The sequence below is a fragment of the Mus pahari genome, chromosome 17 (assembly GCF_900095145.1).
Source record: "Mus pahari chromosome 17, PAHARI_EIJ_v1.1, whole genome shotgun sequence".
NCBI classification, from domain to species: domain Eukaryota; kingdom Metazoa; phylum Chordata; class Mammalia; order Rodentia; family Muridae; genus Mus; species Mus pahari.
Genome location: NC_034606.1, coordinates 38,021,406 through 38,047,617, shown reverse-complemented (window position 1 = coordinate 38,047,617; position 26,212 = coordinate 38,021,406). Strand labels below are relative to the sequence as shown.

General features: G+C 47.7%; 1 protein-coding gene across 5 annotated transcripts in view; it reads left to right on the top strand.

Annotated features, from left to right (window-relative positions):
• Trappc9 (trafficking protein particle complex 9) overlaps window positions 1-26,212 on the top strand; it is a 476,366-nt gene that overhangs the window by 136,485 nt on the left and 313,669 nt on the right. For all 5 annotated transcript variants that reach the window (XM_029547720.1, XM_029547718.1, XM_029547722.1 and 2 more), the window contains 2 exons: window positions 1,166-1,318; window positions 22,945-23,069. In XM_029547720.1, the coding sequence (XP_029403580.1) occupies window positions 1,166-1,318; window positions 22,945-23,069 (278 nt within the window). The remainder of the gene's footprint in view (window positions 1-1,165; window positions 1,319-22,944; window positions 23,070-26,212) is intronic.

Here is a 26,212-nt window from a genome sequence, read left to right as displayed (position 1 = left end):
AAAAGCCACTAAGCAGACAAGAAGAGTATCATGTTTATAGTTTTCCGAGGTGTTCCCTCTGCCCGGTTAGCTATACATCTTGATTGAGAGGACAGGTGGTTGAGAGAACTGTTTTTGTATTTTGTTTTGTTTTGTTTTTTTTTTTTTTTTTTGCAAATCTGGGACTCTAAGAGGATAGTGAGTTTTATTTTAGTTCTAGGTAGCTGACAGTTATCAAACCTGTTTGGTGTGCAACAGGAGCAGAAGTTCTTCAGGAAGCTTCATATTGAGCAGAAGCCGGCTTCTCATCTGGAACAGTCTTAGAAACCCTCCTGGTTTTATCCAACCCTGCCCCCCTCCCCAATCAGGCCTCTATCCTTTCCAGAGCAGAGACCACATCTTCCTTATCTCTGTGTCCCCAGAGCCACGGCTATCCATTTCTGTGTGTTGACAGTTCGTCATCTGATGAGTAGGATGGGTGTAGTGACTTGGAGCCACCTTTGTATCCCACACTAAAGCACTTCCCTGGTTCTAGGCTACTGTACTGAGATGTTACATAGCCCCATTTTACCTCACAAAATTCAACCCTGGCCCCATCTACTGACAAGCCTTCTTGAGAGTGACAGAGGAAGTGTGACTGTACTCATTCAAAGAGCTGAGGGGACCAAGTTCAGGGATGTGATCCCAGAGCTCACATGCTTGATTGAGTATTGATTTTTGTTCCACTTTCTTTCCTTGAGTTAAACACACACACACACACACACACACACACACACACACACACACACACACACTTTCTTTGAGGTTCTCCTAGGGGATTCTCTGAGCTTCAGTTTTAATGCTGGTTAGGTTCATGTCTCAGGTAAGGGGAGAGGCTGTAGTACAGTATAAAGGGCATTGTCCTCCTGGTATTGCTCTGAGCTTTCTTGTCTATCTTCTCCCTCCCTCCCATCCTCCCTCCCCTCCCCTCCCCTCCCCTTCCCTCCCCTCTCTCCTGTTTTCTTTCTGTTTGAGACAGTGTATCATGTAGCTTTGCTATCATGGTCTCCTGATTCTGGAAGGCCTTGGCCCTTTGATCATCCACCACGCAATGCTGGCTTTTCCTTTGCCTTTCTTTCTCCTGGGGGACAGGCAAGCCTTAGGCCGCCCAGAGCACATCCTCCTCACTTCTGTGTTCTCATTGCAGAAAAGTTGTATGGCGACTTCTTGAGCTGGAAACTGGAAGAAACGCTGGCCCAGTTCCCCCTGCAACCCGGGAAGGTGGCTACTTTCACCGTCAACATCAAGGCAAAGCTGGACTTCTCTTGCCAGGAGAATCTCCTCCAGGACCTGAGTGATGGTGAGCCTGCCCTCATGTCAGTCATTAGCTCCAGCTGCCTGGACTTGTGGCCACGCTGTTAGTAGTGAGTTACTGTGTGTAGCTGAAGTAATGAGAGTGTATTTCAATGTACTTAATGGTTTCTTAACACGCCCCGTTGACTGTTTTGTTGTCATTTTGCAGGTAGGTCACCTGAAATGTGTGGAATGTAAGAATTGCAGTTTTCAGTGTAACTGCAGCTGTGATAAAGTGTTCCCTCAGAGCCTGTGCTTGTCTAGCAGTCTGGGACAGTGGGAATCCCTCACAGCATGAGCTCAGACCCTCTAGGCATACTAGTTCAGATTCCTTACACCAAGTTACAAAGCCTGGATCCAGACACTGGGGGCCTGGTTGGGTGTATGAGTCAGCTCGGGCTACTGTTGCAACAGTCCTAGATGAAGTGGCTTACACCAGCTCCTTAGTCCTTATGGACCTGGGGCCTGAGGTTAGAGTTTCAGGCTCTTTTCCTGGTCCACAGATGGCCATCTGCCTGTGACCACACATAGTAGAGAGAGAATCTCTCTCATGCTCCTTCTCTCTTTGTAAAAAGGCTGCTCCCCTGGATGAAGGCCCTGGCCTTATCGCTTACCTACTACTGACGGCTCATAGCTCGTCTTTAATACAGTTGCTTTGGGTAGTAGGGCTTCAGCATGGGTATTTTAGAAGAAGGCACAGATATTCAGTCTATTACTAGAGATGGTGGACCCTGCCCCCAGAACTTGGATGGCTGCTGGAAGTCTGTGTCCGCAGCTTCTAACTTGTGAGTGATCACAGCCCTATTTCTAGGGCTGTGAGGAATTGGAACTGTAAGAGTTCTCAGTGTCTCTTACCGGAATGAGTGGTTGGGACCCTGCAGATGTGGGCTGTAACTCAGATACAGCTTGCTTTAGTTGGGAGGGCCCTGTAGGTGAAATCAAAGGCCTGAGCCCCAAAGCCCCAAGGGTGGTATGGTAGCAGGTAAGGTCGCCCAGAGCCTAAGTGTCTTTTGTCTCTAACTGTCTGGAAATGAACTCTTCACCCCTCTGTGAATGTTGTGTGTGTGTTTGTATATGCACATGTGTATATCTTCATACATACCTGCACATACAAGCACAGACATGCACATATAAGACCAGAGTGGGACTTTAGGCGACGTCTTTCGCTCTCTGCCTTAGTCTCCTGGGAAAGATTCTCTCTTTGGAACTGAAGGTTGTCATTAGCTAACCTGGCTAGCCAGCGAGCCTCTGGAATCCACTTGCCTCTGTCTTCAGTGCTAGAACTAAAGCTCTGATGTGGATGCTGGGGTTGGAACTCAGGCTGTCATGCTTAGACTGCAAGACTCTCACCCACTGAGCTATTGCCTCAGCCCCGGGACTCTGTTTCGAGGTCAGTCTCTTCCAGCATCTCAGCATATTAATGCCCTAGTGTTGGATTAGAGCAAGCAGAAGACCGAGTTAAGGGTTTTATTCTTCTGTCATGGGAAATTACCTTCATAGCTTGCCCTCTGTGAGTAGTCTCCAGCTTCCTGACCTCGGCCCATAACTACCTATTCAGCCTGCTTCTGCAGGGCCTCTGCAGTTATACTGGCTTACCGAGTGGCCCTGCTCCCAGTGTTGCATGACCTGCATTGTATTCTCCTTGCAGGCTGAGCATCTCCTTGCATCCAGGCCTACCTTGCTGCATCTCTGCAGGCAGAGACAGTCCCCACTCTTCTGCTCTCACTCTTTATTCTATCTGTCACTCACTCATCTTCTGTCTCTTTGCTTTGGGATAGGAACAAAGACCTTGACTTTTTCATCCCTGCATCTTAGCTATGAGGGACAAGGGTGTATGACATATCTTTTCCCCCACCCCTCCTCTCATTGTGGGGTTCCAGGTTGTAATTCTCATGTTCATTCTTGTGAAGACTGTCCCCCAGAAGACATCATTAAGGAATTGTTGGGGATCTCAAGTCCATGTGTGAGGGATATAGAGATTAGCTGCCTTGTGGTTTTGTTGAAACAATTGCTATATAAAAATTCACCTTGTTACCCTGTCTTGGCTCAGGTCACTTTAACAGAATACCATAGACAGCATTCATCATAGACATTTCTTATAGTTGGGGGGCCAGAAGTTCATGTCAAGGTTCCAGAAGATTTGGTCCCTGGTGAGTGAGGGCTTTCTTCCTGGACTGCAGACACTCATCTTCTTGATGTGTCCTCTCACACTGGAGAGGAGAACCATGCTGTGTACCTCATGCTGTGAGGCCACTGCTTCCACCAGGACCCTGTGTCCCATAGCCTCACAGGAAGCAGTAAGGGCATTGGCTGGGAGTTGAGTCTATTGTTCCTTCCTAAAGTTTGCCCCGCCAGGGTTGAAATGCCTTCTATGGAGCTCTGTAATGATCTTTTTACATTATTAGTGAGGGCAGGAAAATAAATATCAGATATGCTAGAAATGGAGAAAGCCCAGTGGATTTAACATATCAGGACATGTAAACATCAGATATCATGTAGGGGATCAGGAGAACCTGCTTTGGGCTGGGGGTGTAGCTCAGGGCAGAATACTTGTCCAGAGGGCACCGAGCCATGGGCTTGATTCCTAGAACCACCACCTAGGTTATTTATAGTCAACTTTTTCTCCCCAAGGGGAGGCATTCAGCAGAGTGAATGTTACTTAGTCCCAAAACTCCATTCAGTTCCCTGTCGCTGGATGTTTTCTCAGACATCCCTGGAATGTATCCAGGAAATGTCTTCTACCTGAGGTTTGCATGGGACACTCAGAGTAAGGCACTGGAGTGGCCCTCTGCCACTGTCCACTAGTGTCAGGCCGTCACTTAGGAGGAGAGAGGCCTCTTGGAGGAATCTTTGACTCCTTGTGCTTTGCTGGTTTCCTGAATTTACTTTGTCCATAGACCATTCCTGTTTACCACAGGCTAAGGTAGGTTGGGATTTATCATCTGGGGAAACTGCTTTGATCTCATAAAATAGAATTAAATCAGCACTAGAATTATGGTTTCCTAGGGGTTTATAAATGTGGGCTGACTTAGTGCCTGGTCAGTTAGATATAGGAACATGGTTATTAATGAGGGCACATCTTTTGTCGATACTCGTCAGCAGCTGCTCAGGCTGTTTACACAGCAATCATAGAACAAGCAGAGACCCTTACCCAGCAAGTGGGACACATGGCACTCTGTGAGTTCTGAGAAGCTACCTAGGTATCATTCAGTCTCAGTTTGGAGACAGCCGTGAGTTCGTGGCAGTGACTTCTTTGTTGCCCATGGGAGCTGGGCGAGGAGTCCCTGTGGCTCCTGACTGGACTGTCTCAGAAACTTGGAACTGGGCTCAGCACATTAGTTAGCTTTGGCTACTGAAATTCGATGCAGCTTTGTGAGCTGACAGCAATATAGATGTTGTACAGTTTGGCACAGGCTACCGAGAGATGGGAAGAGGCATAATAGCTGTGAAACCCGATCGGATCTGTGAGTGAAGGCTGGACTTCCCACTTTGTGATTGTTGTTATTCATATGGTTTTTGGGGGTGGGGTGGGGGGTATACTGGGGATTGAATGTAGTAGGGCCTTGGGTTTGTTAGGTAAGAGTTACCTCATTGAGGAATGTGTCTCTAGTAAGTGATAAAAGTTCTCTTTAAAAATGTTGAGGCAGGTCCTTACTAAGTTGCCTATGCAGGCCTGCTTGACTTTGTGATTCCCCTGCCTCAGCTACCCAAGTTACTGTGGTTATAGGCCTGTGCGTCATATCTGTTCCTGTTTAAAAATTCCAACAATTCTTTAAGTACGTTTTACTACACTTCCTGATTTCTGTAAAAGGAAACAGGAAAACTGTTCCTTGTCAGCGGACGTTGAAGAAACACAATAGTCAAAGGCTTTGTGTAATTCTCCATTGCATCCAAGTTCGGAGACAGCGGGGGGGGGGGGGATTGGATGTACACACATGTTAGGCAATGCTGTCGTGTCCGTGACAGGGCATTGGAAGCCATAGTGAAGCACCAGCAGAGTGAACCGCGTCCTGGGGAGTATTCAGAACCACTACAGGGAGGGGTAGCTGTGCTCACACTGTCTGTGATATGGTTCAGGCAGAAAAGATGCTGTGAACATGAATAGAGAAAGTAAACACATCAAGTGCTTTTGGTGAAGGGTCTTCATTTCTGTCTTGTAGCTTTTTGGTAGGTTTGATATTTAAATAAATGAACGAACAAACAAACAGCAAAAACAAAAGTGGCGGGGGTGGGGGTGGGGGGGATAGTTGCTACCAGAATGCTGCTTTGATTGATTCTGTTTCGACTTTTAAAGTGCGTCCTCAGAGCCAGTACCTCCTGAGTCGGGATTCCTGGGCAGGATTTATCTTCCCCCAGGGTAGGAGAAGTCAACCTTTCAACCAGGAAGTGCTGTACAACCACCAGAACTGTCTGACTGCTTGGGCTGTTCTGTTTACAGTGGAATGGGTGGATGGTGCTAAGCTGTCTTAGTTGTTGCTTGTCTTTAGGTTGCCTAATAAAGGAGACCAAACAAGTACAGGGATTCAAATACCCACAGGCAAAATGTGTAGCTAAAGCAAACATCAGGGTCCTGTGGAGACTCCAAATCATGAGCAAGTGCATCAAAACCACTGGCAGCTGAGAGTCCTCAGTGTCACATAAGAGGAAATAGGAACTTGGTAGCTGATGGGGACAGACCAGCCGTCCCTGAATAGCCCGAGGCCATTCATTTGGTCAGATCCAGAATAGCAACTGGAACATGTTGTGTACAGGGCTCTTGTGTATTCCAGGAGCATATGAGTGCCAAGTTCTTGTAGAATAAGAGTGAAGGTCCGACTGAGTAGATGCTGTAGGAATTGATGTGGAGTAGCATCTAAAGGAACAGGAAGACATAGCTGCATGTGTGTAGCCACCATGCAGACTGTGAACTCTCATGGCCAGAACACCACAGAGCACTGAAAAAAAATATGTGTGGTTTTCAAAGTCAGGGCAGCTTGGAGCCATTTCTCCTAACAGTCACTGTCAACTAGCTCAGTAAAGATGGCCAACAGTGTAACAGAGGAACTCCAGGGAGCAGAACATGCTAGAACCTCTCGCAGTGTGCTGGAGTACACAGTGAAGAAGATTTATAAAGTCCTTTCAAATTAGTCAAAAGAAACCAAGAAACAATTCAAGTTGTAGAGGAGCATAATACCAAGTTGGGAAAATCTCAGCTTTGGGATGGAAAGAACGTAGGAGGGAACTCAAAACTCAAGCAAAGCTTTTGGTCTTGGGTGAATGATGGAGACTCAGAAGACAAAGAGGAGGCAAACTGAAGAAGTATGAGAAGGGGAAATGAGAGAAGACGAAGAAGACCCAGAACAGGTGCACGTGCATCACCTGCACACGCATCACCTGCACACGCATCCTCGTGGGTCACCATGAGACGCAGAGCGGAAGGCCACAGCCTGTTAACTAGACTTCAAGAAAACTTCCTCAAATGAAAGTAAATCCTTGACATTTTTAAAATTTTTTTTATTTTTTTATTTATATTTATTTATTTTTGTTTTTCGAGACAGGGTTTCTCTGTATAGCCTTGGCTGTCCTGGAACTCACTCTGTAGACCAGGACATCTTTATTGAACAGTACAGCATGAGGACACTGACCCAGGGAGCCCAAGACACTCTAACACAATTGTTAGACTTCAAGCCAAAATGCTAAGTGATTTATGAAATAATGGAGATCTGATTATCACTGGAGTTTTTGACAGGGGCAGAATCTGCCCAAATCCAATAGAACAACATGTTTTTAGATTCTCATGTAATGAAATGGGAGCCAGGATTTTCAGGTCTACATCCTCCAGTCTCAGTAATCAAGAGTCAGGATCAATTGCCAGGATACAGGAAAGTAAGCATTGTGCTATCAATATTATCTTCTTGAAGATTTGGAGGGTTGGCAAGACAGCTAGAGAGACAGTAGAACCCAAACCCGGGAGGTATACCCAGGAGGTGTTAGAAGGTTGAGTGTACAGGTCCTGTGTCATGGCCATTGGCTCTAACAGTATGCACACACTATGCTGGTTTAAAAAGCAGTGGGGGAGGATATTTTGTGTTCAAGTACTTTTTAAGATGTTGTCAGTAGTTACATCATTAAGGTTAACACTGTGATTAATAATTCCTAAGTGTATATTATTTTGAAGTAAATTAATGATTAACTTTTTTGGTATGTTCATATGTGTGAGGGTGCATATGTGTATACACATGTCTGTACACAAGTAGTTTTGAGTATGTGTATATGCTCATATGAAGGCCAGAGGATAATCTTGGGTGTTATTTCTGAGGTGCCATCCACCTTTGCTTTTATTTTTTTTGAGACAAGATCTCATTATATGCCTTTTGTTGGCCTGAAACTTGAGTAAAACAGGTTGGCGTTGAATTCGTAGAGATCCACCTGCCTCTGCCTCCGGAGTGCTGGAATAAAGATGTGCAGCACAGTGCGTGAATCACCCACCTTTATTTGAGGTAGGGTCTCTCATTGGCCTGAAATACCAAATAGACTAGGGTGACCGGCTAGTGAGATTACAAATACATTTGTCTTAGCTAGGTTTCTATTCCTGTAATAAAACTCTGATCAAATCTGACTTAGACTGGAGAGATGGCTCAACAGTTAAGAGCACTAGCTGTTCTTATGGACCCCGGTTCAATTCCCAGCACCCATATGGTGACTTACTACTGTCAGTAAATCTAGGTCTTGGGGATCTGATGCCCTCTTCTGGCATCTATGGGCTCTAAGTATACATGTGCTATACAACATACAAGCAGGCAAAATAACCATTTACATTAAAACAAAACCAACCAACCAACAGACCGACAGACAGACAAAACAAAAACAATCTCCATCAAAAAAAGCCCCAGAAAATCTTGGGGAGGGAAGGGTTTATTTCACTTCACAGAATACAGAATGGAAGTCAGGGTAGGAACTCAAGACAGGAACCCAGAGGTGGGAGCTGAAGCAGAGACCATGGAGGGATGCTTCTTACTGGCTCCAGCTTGCTTTCTCATACACTCCGGTACAGCAAGAGTGAGCTGAGCCCTTCTCCATTACCCATCAGTCAAGAAAATGCCCCACAGGCTTGTCTATAGGCCAGTCTGATGGGGGCGTGTTTTCAATCGAGGTGTCATCTTCCCAGGTGACTTTAGCTTGTGTCAGCATGACAGAAATTTAACTGAAATACTTGATTTGGCCTTTTACATGAATTTTAGGGATTAAAGTCAGATATTATTACAGTAAGCACTCTACTGACAGAGCCTTTCTCTAGCCCATGATTCTTTGTGTGTGTGTGTGTGTGTGTGTGTGTGTGTGTGTGTGTGTGTGTGTGATTGCGTGGGGGGGCACATATGTGTATCCATGTAGAGGCCTAAGGTTGATGTGAGGTACCTTCCTTGATTGCCCTTTATTATAGATTAAGATAGTGTTTCTCACTGAGCCTGGAACTTACTGTTTTCACTGTCTGTCTAGCCAGGTCGTTCTGGAATTCCCTCTCACCTGTGTGCTGGGACTGTTGGCAGATTGCCAGGCCCATGGCTGCAGTGGGTTCTGGGGATCCAAACTCTGATTTTCATGCTCTGCCACCAGCACGCTCATGGCTCTTTATCCCCATCACTGGGATCTGGCCTTGAACTAGGATTCTCCTGTGGAAAATAGAAGGCAATAGGTATAAGGATATGAGCTCAATAGTCTTACTGCCTACAGTTTGAATTAAAAGTATCACTAAGAAATCATGAGCTATTAAAACAAAGTTACTCTTTTATCACTCATCTACCTCCCAGTCCTGAACTCAGCCAGAGCTTAGCATCTTGCCAGCTCTGCAGTCAGCTCTGCAGCCGGCTCTGCAGCCAGGCTCTGCAGCCAGGCTCTGCAGCAGTGCATCACACTTCTGCCCAAGGCGTGGTGTTTGGCACCCTTCCTGCTCAGGACAGTGCTTCTTAGATAAGTGGCTACTTCTGGGTCTCGAACAGGAAGTGGAAACCTAGAGTAAGGAAGGAATCAGAGGGGATGGGCACTGATGTGGAGCCAGAGACTGTCCTAAAGAGCTACTGGCACCCAAAAGTTGGCAGCCTGATCCCTGTGTTTCAGTGAGCAGGTTCTACTACCGCTCCAGGAGGGAGCTGCTCACCATCGGAGAATGGTACTTTGAAGGTGATGATTAGTGAAACTTACTCTCCCTTCCTCTTCTTTCTGTCCCTGGAGAACCTGACCGCTGGTGAGGGGGCTTTCTCCTGGTATCTCAGCTACCTATTGAAAATGGGGTAGAAAGTTCATTTTTGCAGTTCCTAGGACATGACTCGGTGAACACTGCCCACATGACAATGTAAGACGTAGCCACACCATGAGGCACCATTGTTCCTAGGTCACACACCTGAGGCTGCTGCTGTGAGTTCTCCACCCCTGACTCCTGACAGGACCGAGGACAGGAATACCGTTAAATATACCACTGAGATGTAGCACACAGTCCAGGATCATGGACACCCTGCTGTCATTTGAGCAGACTTCCTCATGTGCATTGTCCAGAGGGATGATGAAACTGTGGACAAGGAAGGCAGTGATGGCAACACCCTGTTGTGAACAGTGGACAGGGAAGGTAGTCATGGCAACACCCTGTTGTGAACAGTGGACAGGGAAGGTAGTCATGGCAACACCCTGTTGTGAACAGTGGACAGGGAAGGTAGTCATGGCAACGCCTTGTTCTTGAACAGTGGACAAGGAAGGTAGTTTTGGCAACACCCTGTTGTGAACACTTAACCCCACAGAACTGTTCTCTTATGAGCAATTACAACAAAACCAGGCATGGAAGGCAGAGGCATACAGGTCTCTGCAGGTTCCATGCAAGTCTGCTCTATGGTGCATTTCAGTCCGGCCTGGGCTGGACAGTGAAACAAACCTGCCTTCAAACAAGCAACTGAGTGATGGGCAGGTCCAAGACTTGATGAAATATGCTTAGTTATGTATCTCTATCATCCTGTTTAAATCTAAATTTCATGTTAGTACACTGAAGATGGATTTGTGGGGGGACCCAAGAGCCCTTCTCTCTTCCCGATGTGGCCTTATTGCATAAGTCATCTTTTTCTGCTTCTCACTAAAACATTTTTAAGAATGTTAGGGATGGTAATATGTTTTACACACACACACACACACACACACACACACACACACACACACACACACACACACACACAATCCTTCCCTACAAGGAGACAAGAATGAAAGAACTTTAAGTGAAAGATAATGAAATGCCAGACAGATCCGAGAATAAATGGCGACTGCACTAGAGTGTCTGTGGCTCGTGCTTGGAGAGTGGGGATATACAGACAGACAGAGAGACAGACAGACAGACTGGGGTTCAACTGGCAGGCTCAGGCTGACCTTGTGGAAGGAGGAGGTTATAGCTTACACGGTCATGAGGCAAAACAAGCCTGTCTGCTAGCTAGCTGGCAGAATCTTACATATTTTTAATCTGGGAAAAGCAGAGGGGGGAGGGAGGGGGTGGGGAGGATTCTTTTCTTGGTGTTGAGTGTTTGCATCCTCAGAATCTACACATTTATTTCATGGCATTTCCTCTGTTAGTGTGACAGTTCACAATAAAATATCTTTAAAAGAAGAAACAAGGTAGCCATATCTTCATAATACTTTCACCTAGCAGGCTTCCATGTCTGGTCCGATGGAAAAGTTATTTCTACACTGGAGTTTTCCATAAAGTATCTTGACGATCAAGTCAGGCTGCCCCATGTCTCGCTCTGCCTGAAGGACACATTAGTGAGCAAGGCGCTCTCAGAGGGATCGATACATTAGTGTTTTGATTTTATTGGGACTGATGCTGTGGGTGGAAACAACCGTCTGGAGTTGCTGGCCCTGACAGCACAGTGGGCACGTTCTCTGTTTTTGGTTCCTTCCCAATTAATTATTTAATTCCATTTCCCTTTTCTCTGTGCTTTTCGGCTCTTAGTTTTATAAAAGAAATGTCAGCCTTCCCCGCTGACAGTGTCTGTTGGACCGGTAATTAAACATGGCATTTCAGATTCAGTATGGGAAGGAGGGACTCTTCAGCCTCACGGACCAGGGAGCCGGCTAGAGATGGCATCTCATCTAATCAGTTTGTTTTATAGAACAGGAGGCCAAGTCCCAGAAAGGTGGACAATCTGTCCCAGGTCTCGCCAGGCAGGGTGGTGCCAGGTGTTTGGTCTGGCTCTGCCTCCCACCCCCCAGAGAGCAAACAGAGCTGCTTCTAGCTGGGTACAGCAGTGAGCCTCTGAAGCATTACTCTCTGTGGGCATCGAGACAGCTTGCTTTCCCTTTTAAATGGAGCAGTGACCCTGCCCATGATGAACTGTCTTCCTAGGCCTGGTGTCCGAGGGTGAAAGGATGGTGAACGTTATGCTCGGGCACTGCTGCTGGTGCCTTTTGAGAAGGGACCCAGTGGTGCAACTTTGGCACAGAGCATTCCTGGACTCTGACCTGTGATGTTGTGGCGACTGTGTGTTGGGTCACAACAGGCGACAGGGCTCCCCACTGGTGAACACCAGCTGTGAGCACTAGCCTGGGACTTCTCATTGTCTTCTCCTTTGAGCCCCCTTCCTCTCAGCAGATGCCCTTTTTTGCCATCTTGTGTGTTCCACCGGAGATGCACTTTCATCTTCATCCTGTTGGTCCTGCAGATGTGACTGTTGTTTCTCCTCGGTAGCCTTGCCCTTGCCCTCCTCCTAGGGTTGCACGCTAGGCATCTTATTTAAACTGTTAGAAGCTCCCAGCAACTCTTCTGCCTGTCTCTAGCCTTCCCTCCTCAAAATCCTCTTCTAATCATGTGGATTCTTGTCCCGAGCAAGGTCCCACGCAGTTTGAGCTCATGCCCCCTCTCTCCGTATTCTGGTCTTGCTGGGTCCTTCCCTTCCCGAGTGTAGGTGTTCTGAGGTGCTGCTGTGCGTCTGATGCCAGTCTCCAGTGGTGGATCTGTATTCATGCTCATCCCTCTGCCATTTGAGCCCAGCTTTAGCCACCCTCACACTCCTGTGACTTCTGTTCTTAGTGAGCTGTAGTGGCAAAGGTGGTTATTTCCGTGAGTCCCCGTGGCATCCCCGGATGCTGTTTCACTTTGTCAGTGCCATTTTCCTTTAGGGCATCTCTTCTCAGGATTTAGCCCAGGGCTGGGCCTGCCTGCTCCCTCTTGGGGGGGTTGGGAGTAGTGACATCATGAACCCAGCTGAGGTTCAAGGGCTGGGCCGGCTTGGGATGCCTGGTTTTATTTGTTAGATAAAGGCCCTTGAATAGGGCCCGAGTGGAAATGGGTTCAACGGAGGCCCGTCTGGGCAGCGTGGAGGTGGGCAGTGTCAGGCAGGCCACAGAAGCCTGCAACCCACGGGGTTTTCTCAGGAAGTCACTGTAGAAGCTGGGCATGCTTCCCACGGAGCCGGGTATGCTGGAGACTGCTTACGCAGGTGGGTCGTCTGGACAGGAAGTGTCACCTGAGGTCTGCTTGTGGTGGATCTTGGGGACAGGAGGGAGCAACTGGGCCAACCAGGCTCCCACCTAAGATGACTAGACTGGCTCTCATCTCCTGAGATTTTCAGGAGTTCCAGGCTGCAGTAACACCACCCACTGTGTCCATATCACCTCTTGGGATATGTGGAGGAAGACAGTGTGGAAGAGGGCAGGGCCACTACATCAAGTCCCAGAGGATTGGGAGGGCATTCTAGATATATCTGAGCAAATTTTCTAGAAGGAAAACTAGTTAAGGCCAGGCTCCCCGATCACTGCCCTTCTGATCCTGGGCAAACAGTGTGGCTGCACAGCCACAGCAGTGGTCCTGATGACACTAACGTGTCCTTTATGTTCGCATGCAGATTTCTTATCTGTTTTTTAAAAAAGTCTGTTTCAGTATTTTGCCTGCAGGTCTGTGCTGTGTGCTTTAGAAAGTGAGAAGGTGTCAGATTCCCTGGGCCTGGAGCTACAGACAGTTGTGAGCCACCATGGAGGTGCTGGGAATTGAACCTGGGCCCTCTGGAAGAGCAGCCAGTGCTCTTAGTCTTTGAGCCATCTCTCCAGCTCCCTGATTCTTTTCTCTTTTAAATGTCATTTGTATGTGTTTCTCTACTGGAAGAGAAACATAAAGAAGCGAATGTTGATTCTCACCAGAAGTAGTTGAATTAGCATAAGTTACTTTGAGATTTAAAAATTTGGGAAACAAAACCAGAGAATTGTCATTTTGAGGTTAAATGCCTTGTTTATAAGAATAGGCGGGCATGTTCCAGCCCCTCCCCCCACACTTGTCCTCTAGAAGGCAGCTACTCAAAGGACAAACTAAGGGCAGTGATACTTCACACAGTGGGCTTGTATCCATGAATCAGAACTTATCCAAAAAACATTGTGCCTTCATTTAAGCAGCCAGCAAGGCTCAAGGCTTGAAGTTCCAAGACAGAGCATTGATTTAATTGATATGAAGAGCAAAAGCTCCCCCGACTATCATAATCTTTCCTCCTCACAAATTAGCTTCTTCTACACTGAGAGCCCAGGCCTCTTAAGAACTAACTTCGTCCCTTTCCTTCTCCCTTTCTCTTTCCCTCAGTTCTTCCCTTCCTCTCTCCCTGCCCCACGCCTAAGCACACACACTTACACATGCATGTGTGCACGCATGCGCGCATGTACACACCCCTTTCAGAAAATGTTTACACTCCTTTTCTTTGCCCAGAGGTTCTGCACACACTCAGCCACTTTTCCCACCCTCATTCTCCAGGCTCTGTCTGCTAATGTCCTCTTCATGCTAAGAACCCTATCCCAGCATCACTCCTGAAGAAAATCCTTCTAGCGCCCTTTAAATTTGGTCAGCCCCTTTCCATGTCCTCAACGCCATACATTTTTTATGGCTCATGTTTAGCAAAGTGCTACTTTTAAATTTATTTGAAATTGCCTTGTTTCTCCCTCTAGATCTGTGCTGTGTAACATAGTCGCCACTGGAAAAACTTTACTTAAGTTTAAAGTAATTAAAATCAAGTGAAATCAATAATCAATCCTTTAGGTGCTTTGGTGTGCGTATACTATTGAAGTGCCCATAGCCATGTGTATCTAGCAGCAGCCTTTCTGCACCACACAGAACAGGTCAGTAGGACAGAGCTCCACAGCACTGGACACCAGGCTGTCAGGAAGAGAGCACAGCCCTTGGAGAAGATATATACAGCAGACAGTACATATCTGTGAGGGAGTAGGGGAAGAGGCGACTGTAGCTGTGTGGGAGATGGGGAAGAAGGGACTGTAGCTATGAGAGAGAGGAAGAAAGGGGTCTGTAGTTGTAAGGGAGGCTAGCTCAAAGGAGCCATAAACCTAAGTGTAAAAAGTAAAGCACCAGTTTCCAGAGAACAGCATTTCCATGACCTACACATAGGCAAAGATTCCATGGACAAAGAGAAGCACTAACCAAACCAAACTGAACAAAACAAAGCAAAACAAAACAAAACAAAACAAAACTACCCCTAACCAACCAACCAACCAACCAACCAACCAACCAACCAACCAACCAACCAACCAACCCAACTGGAAAAACAACCAACCAACCAACTAACCAACCAACCAACCAACCAGCCAACCAACCAACCGGAAAGCCAACCAACCAGCCAACCAGCCAACCAGAAAAACAACCAACCAACCAACCAACCAACCAACCAACCAACCAACCAACCAACCAGAAAAACAACCAACCGGAAAACCAATTGATAGCAAAATTAAGAAATTCTAGGCTGGGCATAGTGGCACAGACCTTTAATTCCAGCACTCAGGAGGCAGAGGTAGACAGATCTCTGTGAGTTCAAGGCCAACATGGTCTACAGAGCTATTTCCAGGTCAGCTAGGGCTACACAGAGAAATCCTGTCTTTGGTGGGGGTGGGGTGGGGGAGAAGATCAGATCATGAAAAGGCAACATTAAAAGAGCAGAGAACTTAAGCACACATTGTGAGCAGGTGTCAGGTGACAGTTGACCATGTGTTTAGCATTCTTAAACCCTTGGGTTCAGTTTTCAAAATGAAAAGCATTAAAAAGAAGAGGAGCAGGAAGAAGAGAAGAGAGCTTGGCTGTAAGTCTCCTGTCCTTGCCTAAATGCAGACAGAACATCTCCAACAGTGCCACTGAGAACAACCCAAACGTCCACGAAAAGCAGAATGGCTGAGCTCCTGACCTGACACAGCAGCATACCACACAGCAGGAGAACATAGGAATGCTAGCATGGGCCTCAAACGCCATGATGAAATGAAGGAGAGCCATGGACACTGATTTGAGGCTTCTGCTTCTGGAAGTCTGAAAGAATATCTTCATGTGATTTCTAAATCAAAGAAAGAGGACTACAAAGACAGCAGAGAATAGAGATACAGTTTCCTGTAACAAGCGAGACTGATGCTTCGTGGTGTCAGCCAAGATTGGTAGAGAGCTACCAACAGCAACAGGACTGTAAGGAAGCAGAGAATGCTGGGAATTATTATGCTATGATCTTGTAGGGTGCCCTACTATGAACAGAACCCTAGAAGCCCATCAAGCTGTAACTTAACATTAGTGCTTGTCTTAATGAGGGTTTCCATTGCTGTTAAGAGACCATAACCGAGGCAGCTCTTATAAAGGAAAACGTTTCATTGGGCTTGGCTTACAGTTTCAGAGGTTCAGTCCATTGTCATCATGGTGGGAAGCATAGCAGCTTGCAGGCAGATATGGTGCTGGAGGAGCCAAGAGTTCTACATCATGATCCGAAGGCTGCCAGGAAGTGGCTCTGTCTTCCACAGGCAGCCAGGAGAAGGCTTTCCCAAGCCAACCCCAACAGTGACATACTTCCTCTAACAAGGCCATACCTATTCCAACAAAGCCCCACCTCCTACTAGTGCCACTTCCCATGGGCCAAGGATATTCAAGCCCCCACTGTACTCATTACTGTATGCAATTTAGCCGACTTTAATTTTTTTAGGACCATAAGCACCATTTACCACAAAAATGAGGCTTTTAGGAATGGATCTGTAAAATACCATAAGAGCCTCCCAGAGGTGATTATAATATGTTGCTGGGAAACTATTAAACAAGACAAACTTTTTTTTTTTATAGATTTATTTATTGTTGTACATAAGTACACTGTAGCTGTCTTCAGACACACCAGAAGAGGGCATCAGATCTCATTATGGGTGGCTGTGAGTCACCATGTGGTTGCTGGGATTTGAACTCAGGACCTTTGGAAGAGCAGTCAGTACTCTTACTCGCTGAACCATCTCGCCAGCCCCCAAGACAAACATCTTAAAGAAATATACCATACTCATAGATAGGAAGACTAAATGGCATAAGACATTCCCATGTTTCCAAAATTCACCTATTGCTTTGAAAGTTTGGATGGAAATTTTACCAGATGACCTTAAAGATTTACCTTGAAGAGTGATTCTGAAATTTCTGTGAAAGAGCAGGGGGTGGGAAACATCCGGTTGGCTCCAAAACAAGCATCAGGTGAGGGCTGGCTCTGCCACGTCTCAAAGGCCACTGCTACAAGCACTGAAAGACCACTGGGTCTGCCCAAAGCTTTTGGAATGACACGGTCAGAGGATGAGTAGGAATTTTTCAAGTAGGCAGCAGAAGGCTGTCTACACCAAGGGGAAGGCGGTCTATACGGATGGTTCACACACCATGCTGAGCGTTGTAGTCACTCCTCAAGCCTTCAGTAACCCTGATGCCAGTTGAAGGACAGTGGGAGGAGGGCCGACATTTCGAAGATCCTAGGTATCTACAGCACAGAGGAAGGCAGAGCAGCCCTGTACGCACCCCAGGCAGTAACTGTGAGGGTGTGGCTCACTAGGTAGAGGTAAGGGCCATGAGAAATGAGGGAGGAGAGTGGGAAGATCACATGGAATCAGGGTAGGGCCGTACACACCTACTTTGTATACTGACTGTGGCAGTGAGAAGCCCTGACTCAAGCTGTAGTAAAGAGAGGCAAAGCCACTGTGCACCAGCAGTGTGGCCATGATGCCGGTGTGCACCAGCAGTGTGGCCGTGATGCCGATGTGCACCAGTAGTGTGGCCATGTGGAAGGCAGCAGAGAGGGGCGACCACAGCTGGGAGGCCAACAACAGCAAAAACAGGAAAGATGAGGAGGGTTAGAACTTGTGTGAGAGTAGAGAAGACAGTCACAGGGAGGCGAGAACAGCCCTGGAAATACTTGGGCAGTCTGGATCCTGAGCTAGCAGTACAGGGCTGAACTCCACCAGACACCATCTCTTCCTGTTTGGACGGAAGTACCTATCACCCCTTCCACTGAACAGCCACCCCCACCCGGCATTTGTCTCTTGGTGAGTCACCACAGCTTGGCTGGTGAGAGCGAGGATGAGCCCAGGAGATGGATCGATGGTCCACAGACAGGCTCTTGTTGCCTGCAGTGCAGTCACCTGTTGCTGATGAGTGACAAACACCCCAGTCCCCATCCCAGGGGCTTAGAAAGTTATTTTCCAACCGGAATTTAAACGGAAGAACAAAGTCCGCCTTCCCACATGCTGGCTGAACAGGGGGCCTAGCAACGTATGTACTTCATAGGTTATTAAACAGATCTCTGGGGCAAGTGTGGGGGATGGCACGAAGCTGTCTACCTCGGCAGAGATGCTCTCCTATGAGCCCCAGGGAGGCAGGGACAGGCTGACCTTTCCCGTGGCTACGCTGCGGCGCTGTGAAATGACTGTCTGTGAGTCAGAAGGCAGGTAGGTGGCAGGGCTAAATATAACGATGGGCAGGCAGTCCAGCACATTAGCTTTGTTCCTTTGGAGCAAAAGCAGACAGCCCACCAAATACAAAACAAAAGTCACACGCAATGGCCAACACAACCCAAAAGCAATCATAGATCAGGATTAAAATCCAAGATATTACCCCCCCTTTCAGCTCAAATATGGAAAAAAAACAAAAACAAAAACAAAGAGTAGGCAGGAGAGAATAAACATGTGTTCAGAGTCACCAGGGAACCTCCCAAGGCCTAGACGGGCCGGCTGGTCAGAATGTGAAGGTTAGGGCTGCAGGCCCAGGGTCTCTGGTCCCTGGAGGCTTCTGTAAGGAGCTGAGCAGGCAGAGAAGAGGAGGTACCAAGGAAGGTTAAAGCTGGTTGGGGAAGAGGGCAGTAGCCTGCCTGGGTTGTATAAAAAACAAGGCAGAGAACTGGGCAACAAGTATGAAAGCAGCAATGAGGTTGTCATGGGAACCCAGCTAGGGAATGGGCAACTCAGGAGCCAGAGCTCCCCTGTCTCCCCAAAGGACCAAAAGCCCACAGGACCGGGAACTGGGCAGAGGACGTGTCTGGTCCCTGAAGGCAGATGGCTAATGAGAACATCTTCACAAAGGCAGTGTGGCCAAGGTAGAAAAGTTCTCATGGAGCCCTGGGGGGGGGGGTTGACCTCTGTTTCTGATGACAAAGTGGGGCAGCAGGACTCTCCAAGGGAGAGTGAGGACTAGCTGTTGAGGCTGAGGGGGCACATGCTGAGTGAGGAAGGGACACCCAGGTAGGCAGCAGGTAGGCAGAGCCTGGGAATTCAGACAAGGATCCTGAACTTGCCCTTTCAAGATATGCACAGTAGGGTGACACACATTCAGACAGATTCTCGGGGGGCTCGTGCTGGCACAGGGGTGTGTAGACAGCAGGACCGGTGTCATCTCCTGGTCACAAATGAAGATCCTGTGAGGACAGGCAGGACATAACTGAATTTCATGGCAGACGAGTGTGCCGGGCACTGATAAATATTCTCTCCATCCTAATGTTTTCTAACTCAAGGAAAAATCAAGTTTCAACAAAATTTCAGGCTTTCTTTCTTTCTTTCTTTCTTTCTTTCTTTCTTTCTTTCTTTCTTTCTTTCTTTCTTTCTTTCTTTCTTTCTTTCTTTCAAAATACATGTTTGTGGCAAGACTGAGGCATCTAGGAATTCCAGAGACAGAGATACCCCTGTGTTAAGACTGCAAGCAAGCTGCCTCCAGCTTCCGGGTGCTTCGGGATGAGTCACACCATTCTTTAAGAACTCCAAAAATCCATATTTATTCTCAAAAGAGAACAGCAGACCAGGGCAGAGATGCTGAACAGCTCTTCCGATCTCAGAGGACAACGTTTGGGAGCGGGCAGGTCATGGGAGAGAGCACGGCCGGCTGCAGAGCCACGGCCCACTAATAAAGGTAATCCCAGGCCACAGTGGCAACCCTGCCCCAGCTGTCAGCAAACTGTGAAGCGGTCCACCGTCAGATGTGATTCACACAGCCCTGGGCTCTGGATGAAGACCTGTGATGATGCCTCTGGCCCTAGCAGCCTGCTCCCAGTGTGTTCATCAGAAAGGTGGCAAGAAGCATACTCACCTGTGGGAAGCAGAGCGGGTTCTCATCGGAGCTTAGCAAGCCACTGCTGTCTCTGCTGAACCGCAGGCTGCAAGCATAGGGCCATTCAGTGACAGTACACAGGGAAAGGGAGGAAGAGCAAGCTTACCTGTGGCTACATCTCCTAGCTCTGCACTAGTGGCCTCCCCAGAGGATTGTGCATGTCTCACTCCAGGGCAACAGCAAATTACCTTCCTTCTATGGTTTTACTGTAGCATCAAGGAAAATCATCACTTTTTTGATTGACATCTTATTCCATATGAAATGATTTAATAGGGCTGGTGAGATGGCTCAGCAGGTAAGAGCACCCGTCTGCTCTTCCAAAGGTCCTGAGTTCAAATCCCAGCAACCACATGGTGGCTCACAACCATCCAAAACGAGATCTGGCGCCCTCTTCTGGATTGTTACAGTGTACTTACATATAATAAATAAATCTTAAAAAAAAAAGAAATGATTTAATAGCAGCTTGATATATATATATATAAAGCCTGGAACTAGTCCATCCCCTCTTATGGAAAGAAGGTCACTTACCCACCTATATCAGTAGCTCCTGTACCCAAAGCCACAACTTTTCTGGGAACCCCAAAGCACTCTATGTGTTCAGGTAGACAATGGGAAGCCTCCAGACATTGGAAAAGGCAGAAGGCCTTAGGTCTGGCGCGATCACTGTGTGCACCCATGAAGGGAAAGCAGTGTCCGGATGAGGCTGTCCATGGAGGCTGGGGACCGTGCCACTCCACGTCCACTGTCACCATAGGCATTACTTTTGCTTTCCTAAACACACTGCAGAGTTTCTGAATGAACGAACGTGCTGCTTTCTCCATGGAAATTAAGGATGAGTGTTGGCTCATCATCTTAGCCAACTGCTTCTACTGCTCTGGTTTTCTTGAGCATATTTTATGATAACCAGATGGGCTTTTTTTGGCATCCATGGATTTTATGAATACATGAGAAAGCATCTTTGAAAAATATTCTACCTGGAACAGCCTACGCTGACAGACTCCCATGAGACACCCATTGCTTTCTTTTACCTTTGCAAGTGTATTTTATTTTAGTTACATTCTATTCAAGTTTATTTTAGGTATCTGTTACTATATATATATATATCCTTGTTCGTTCATGTCTTTTTCTTTCTTTCTGGAAGCACATTTAAAAAAAAAAGCATACCCTGTTGCTAGGGTTGGTTGTTAAGCCGTTTGTAAGCCCTAACCATAGGTTTGGTGGTGGTTTGATATACTTTGGACCTCCGGGGATGCTGGTGAGCTCAGGATGTTGCTTTTGTGTCAGTGTGGCCGGTGGCTCTGAGTTCTGGTTTTAGCTATGTGTTGATGGGCCGTGTAATACTGAAGAAGTCACCTCATTGGAACCTTGGCTCTCTCATGTGTAGAATGCCCACTTTACAGGGAGTGTGGAACGAGTTGGATGCCCCTATGCACTTGTGCCTGCTGCATGATCCGTGATCAGATCTGCCAGGGTTCATCAGAGAGGAGGGGTTGCTGCTGGGTACAGTAGGAACTGGCTCACATAGTCCTGGAGGGCGGCAAGTCCTGCAACAGGTTGTCTATGAGGTGGAGACTCCGGAGGAACATGGATCAGTCTGAGGCAGAAGGGCTCCAAACTTTGGAAGACACTGAGGATAAATTCTGGAGTCCAAAGATTGGAGATCCTGAAGTTGTAAAGTCAGGGTTGGGCGGAGTGCAGGGGAGTCTCTCCAAGGTCGCTTCTGTACCGCCCATGGTTTTGATGATTGGATGATGTTCACTCATGTTGAGAGCTGTTCTTTCTCTCTCTCGGTTCCCCAGTTTTCAGGCCAGCTCCTCTGCAGCTGGGCACACGCACCTTGCCAGTTCTTGAATATGCCTTTGTAGACTGGCTCTGCTGGTGTGGCCAGAGCAGCTGCTTTCTCTTCACGGCTAGCGCCTGCTTTCAGCTGTCATTTCCCAGTTGTCATGATGATCGTGATATTGTGGTTGAATTCAAGAGAAGTATTATTTCAGAATTACATTCTAAAATTGCCCGCAGCCTTTCTCCTAATGGAAAGATTGAACGCTGTAAACGGTAGCTGTGAAGTTCACGCTACAAGCTCACTTTTATTTGCAACTCTAACCATTCTTGCATGCCCTCCATCCTCATAGTACTTCTAAGCTCCTTGGTCCTGGTAGGCTGCCTCCATCTGTTTGTGACTTTTCATCCTTGTCTTCCTATTAATTGTCAGACAAATCCATTCTGCACATCCTATTTGTGATTGCCTGTGTTGGTATAAACACAGGTGGGATGCTCCATGCATTTTCTGTTCTTCCCTAGTTCCCCAGCGGGAGAGAGTTCCTTCCCAGTATCTCCCGTGACATCTTCCCCCAGCTTGTCTCTTTTGCTTCTGCAGCTGCCCTGTGCCACTTCCAGCTTTGCTCTCGCTCAGGCGTCTGCCCTAACTGCAGCTGGAAACACCCCTGTCCTTGGATGGTGCTACCAACCTTTCTCGTCTACCTTCCACTGGGTTAGAAAGCACAGCCATTCAGCCCGTGAAGAGTCCACAAGCTTTAAGATGATTGTTTTTTGAGGTTTCTAGGCAAATTATGTGTGTGTATGTATATGTATGTGTATGTATGTATGTATGAGTATGCAAGGTACGCATGTTCCAAAGTTTTCCAGCACCAAGGCATTGCAGATATGTATTTTCCCTCTTTTCCAGTACCCGGTATTCCTTGATTTGGTCCCTCATGCTCAGCCTCTGCCCTGGGTAGCGCATAGCAGGCACAGATCTCAGGCCATAGAAGGTCCTGGGAGTCAGAGGGAAGGATTGTTTTTAGTTAGTGTACCCAGGGAGGCACTGTGGAAGGGCTTAGACTTGGGGGATGTTGGAGGATCAGTGATGGTTGTCACAGAATGAAAAGCTGGGGCCAAGATGGGACATGGCAAACAGAATGGTAGAATCTTCTAGTTCTTTTGCAGCGGCTGGTCTCATTGGCAGCTAGCTGATCTCCAGCCTTTGGTCAGGCCTTTACCGAGTACATCGTTCCTTGAGAACCCCATTGGAACTTGTGGGTCATTGTTCTCCATGCAAGTCTACTTTCCCCACACTAGTCCCCAGAAGGAAGCTGCCTGCGGAGGGGTGGTGTCAGTGTGAATGAATGCCCAGGGAGGACCTTCCCACCTTGTAATTAGACCAGGGAATAGAGACTACCATGTCCCTTCCTGCTACTTCTTGGACAAACAAATCAGACCCTGCCTCACAAAACAGACAATTGTGTTTGACTTAGGACTTGTGTCTTCCTTTCCAGATGGAATCAGCGTGAGCGGCTTTCCCCTGTCCAGTCCTTTCCGCCAGGTGGTCCGGCCCCGAGTGGAGAACAGACCCACAAACCCTTCTGAGGGCAGCAAGACGGGGGACCTTGGCCACGTCAAGGTTAGTCCATCTGTGGAGGTGCAGGCTGCCAGGAGTCTCCTGGTTTCTGCTAGAGGGCTTTCCAACTCAGCATTTGGAGTCCTCTTCAGAAGGAGATTGGTGGCGTGTGGTTGAAAGTGGTACAAAGCTGGGATGCTCAGGCCACGAGGGCCAACAGGAGCAGAGCTTGCTGCTTGCAAGGAGGGTGTGTGAATAGTAGCTCCAGGTACCTGTCCAGACCCTGCAGAGATTCCCCCTCTCCGAAGTGTACAGTAGGGTGCTGCAGGGCTCTGAGCAGTGACTGAGGTGCAGGCATAGAGTTAAAGTGAGTGTGCTTATGGTCACCCTGTGGGCATGCTGTTTGCTATCCCCATGCCAAAATGTGAGCGAGCACTGGCTAGTGGGGCCACCAGAGGAGCTTAACCCAAGGCCCAAGTTGGGTGGGAAGAGCTGCCCTGTGAGCCGTCCTGAGTAACCTTGGTGAAGTGGGGAGAGGGGTCTGTGTTCTGTGGGGTAGTGGGCTCCTCTGAGGAATGGGGAGGGCTATGCCAGTGGCTTAAGGCCTGCCTGTGGGGCATCTGAGCAGGAATGATGTGATTTAATTGGAATTGTGTGAAACCCATAAAATCATCACTGGTATTGTCGTGGGTGATAGGGCTGCCAAGCACTTTGCTGAACCAGGTACACTGTGTTTCCCTAGGTTTCCCTAAAGGGTGTAGGTGGCTGGCAGGAGCTGTGTCCATACTCAGGGCCGTTTTATCTGCATGTGGTAGGAGGACTCGATGACTGAAGATGGATGCTGTGTTTGGTGCGGGGACATTGGTGACAGTGTCTACAGGGCTGAGGCTGCAGCTCAGTGGCCTAGTGCTTAGCCAGCATGCTTGAAGCCCCAGACACGTGTCCCTATCACACAAATTATGTAAGCCAGGCCTGTCTGCCTCTCAGAGTCTCATCTGAAAGACTGGCCATTGTGGGCTTGCGGACAGGCTTGGGGAAGAAAGAGTAAGACTCCTGGGCTTCATTTTCACACCTAAGGAAAATGGACATTAGGGAAGATGAGTGGGTGGCAGCTGCTCGCCCAGAAGCTGCATGCCCAGGAGCTGCTCTGGAGGAAGTAGGGCCATGGGCTTTGTTCTTGCCAGACACTGGCCTGGTGTCTCGGTAGGCTCAGATTGGTTCTGGCTTTTACTGTCTAGCCCTCCCTTTCCAACTATCACTGGGGGCCAATAACTACCCTTTGAATCACATGTGATCTGCAATGGTCCCGTACGATCAACACATGACAAGGGCTGTGCTGAGAGCCCGCTGAGGGCACCAGCTCATGGCACTGGCTGAACCCAGGTTGGACTGTGTTCGGTGCTGCCACAGCTGCCTGTAGCTTTGCCTGCTGGAAGCACAGCTGGATCAGACAGAGAGACGGGACAATGGCGCAGCCATTGGAGAGCCAGAGCCTTTCCCTGCTCGGCCTCTTAGAACATAAACAGGCCTCCTTTCACTGCACACCTGCATGTGGCTTGCTGGAAGAAAGACTGAAATCCTGACAAAGCCAAAGTGTGCCGGGGGCACTAAGCCTCCTGCCCTTTGCACGTCGGCTTTGGAGAGCGCTTGCCCTCTTTGTAGGTATGCTGTCTCTTGAGACTGCAGCTGGCAGACGTGGTAGCCACAGGTGTCCATGGCACCTTCCGGAGTCGCTAGAGACTGGACTTCAAACTTCAAGAACTTAGGGGGAAGTTGGAAATCAAACTCAAAGTAAGCAACAAGGAAATTATAAAAAAAACAGCGGAAATCAATGAACTAAGAAACAAACCAAATCCCTGAAATAGACAAAGTAACCAGGAGCTTGTTCTTTGAGAAAGTCAGTGAAATTTATCGACTTCCAGCCAGATTGATTAAGGAGTAATTATGTAAATTACCAGTAGCAGGACCAAGATAGGGAGCTTCTGCTCAGGTTTTGCCGAGATGATAAGGGAGGTGCATTACGGAGCACTTTGTGCAGAGGACGGGGTAGGTAAGCGGGTAGCTTTGTATCCATCAAGGAGAGAGTTCTTGTTAAAACCTTTCACAGAGAAACTCCTTAAGGGAGAAACTAAACTAAACTCCTTTAGAAAGCTGTGAAAGGGGGAATCCGGCCAGTGGGATGCTGAGGGCTAAAGATGCTTGCTATGTGTGCCTGTGGGATGCTGAGGGCTAAAGATGCTTGCCATGTGTGCCCTTGGGATGCTCAGGGCTAAAGATGCTTGCCATGCGTGCCCAAGGACCAGGGTTCAATGCCTGGCACCCACATGGAGGTAGAGGGAGAAAAATGACCCTTAAAGATTGTCCTCTGACCTTCACATGTATCCTGTGGCATGTGTCCTCACCCAGCTATCACATGCACACAGTAATGATGATATAATAATAAAATTATGATGATGATATAATAATGATAATGAAAAGAAAAAGAAAAACAAGAAGAAATAAGAAAAACAGAATTTGAAGAAAACTCACACAAAGCAACACATCACTGTTGTAGACTGTCCGAGGCCCCCCGCCCCCCTCCACCCCAGCTTAAATATGTCTAAAGCAGGAATTTAGCCTATGCTACTTCATGGGTTGTACAGCATCAATTGAGCAGGGCTCATTGATGGAAAACAAGGTTGGTTTAACATCAGAAAACAGTTGTAACTCTCCATGTTGATATAAACTAGGAAAGGAAAATGAAGTAAATAGCTTCATCTGTTGCCACGTGCAGCATTTAATAAAGTCTGGCGTCTGTTTCCAGAGTACTCTCTGCCACCCTGAAATAGAGAAGAGCTTCCACTGTCTGAGCAGCTGTTTTTTCATGCTTCACAGGGAAGGGCTTGACCTGGGCTCTGTAGAATCCCTGTGACATTCCAGCAACACCACACAGAGTTACTGTCCATGATATAAGCTGCTAGGTCTTTTTTAAAGCTTGTACATGCTTTTGCACTTAATAATTATAGTTAAAAATGGATGTACTGGAGGAATCTGCAAAGAATTTAAGTTAAGCAAACAGCGTGTTCTCCCTTCCCTTCCCTCCCCTTTCCTTTTCCCCTCTCACTCCCCTTTCCCTTTCCCCTTCCCCTTCCCCTTTCCCCCTTCCCCTTCCCTTTTCCCTCCTTCCCCTTCCCCTTCCCTTTCCCCTCCTTCCCCTTCCCCTTCCC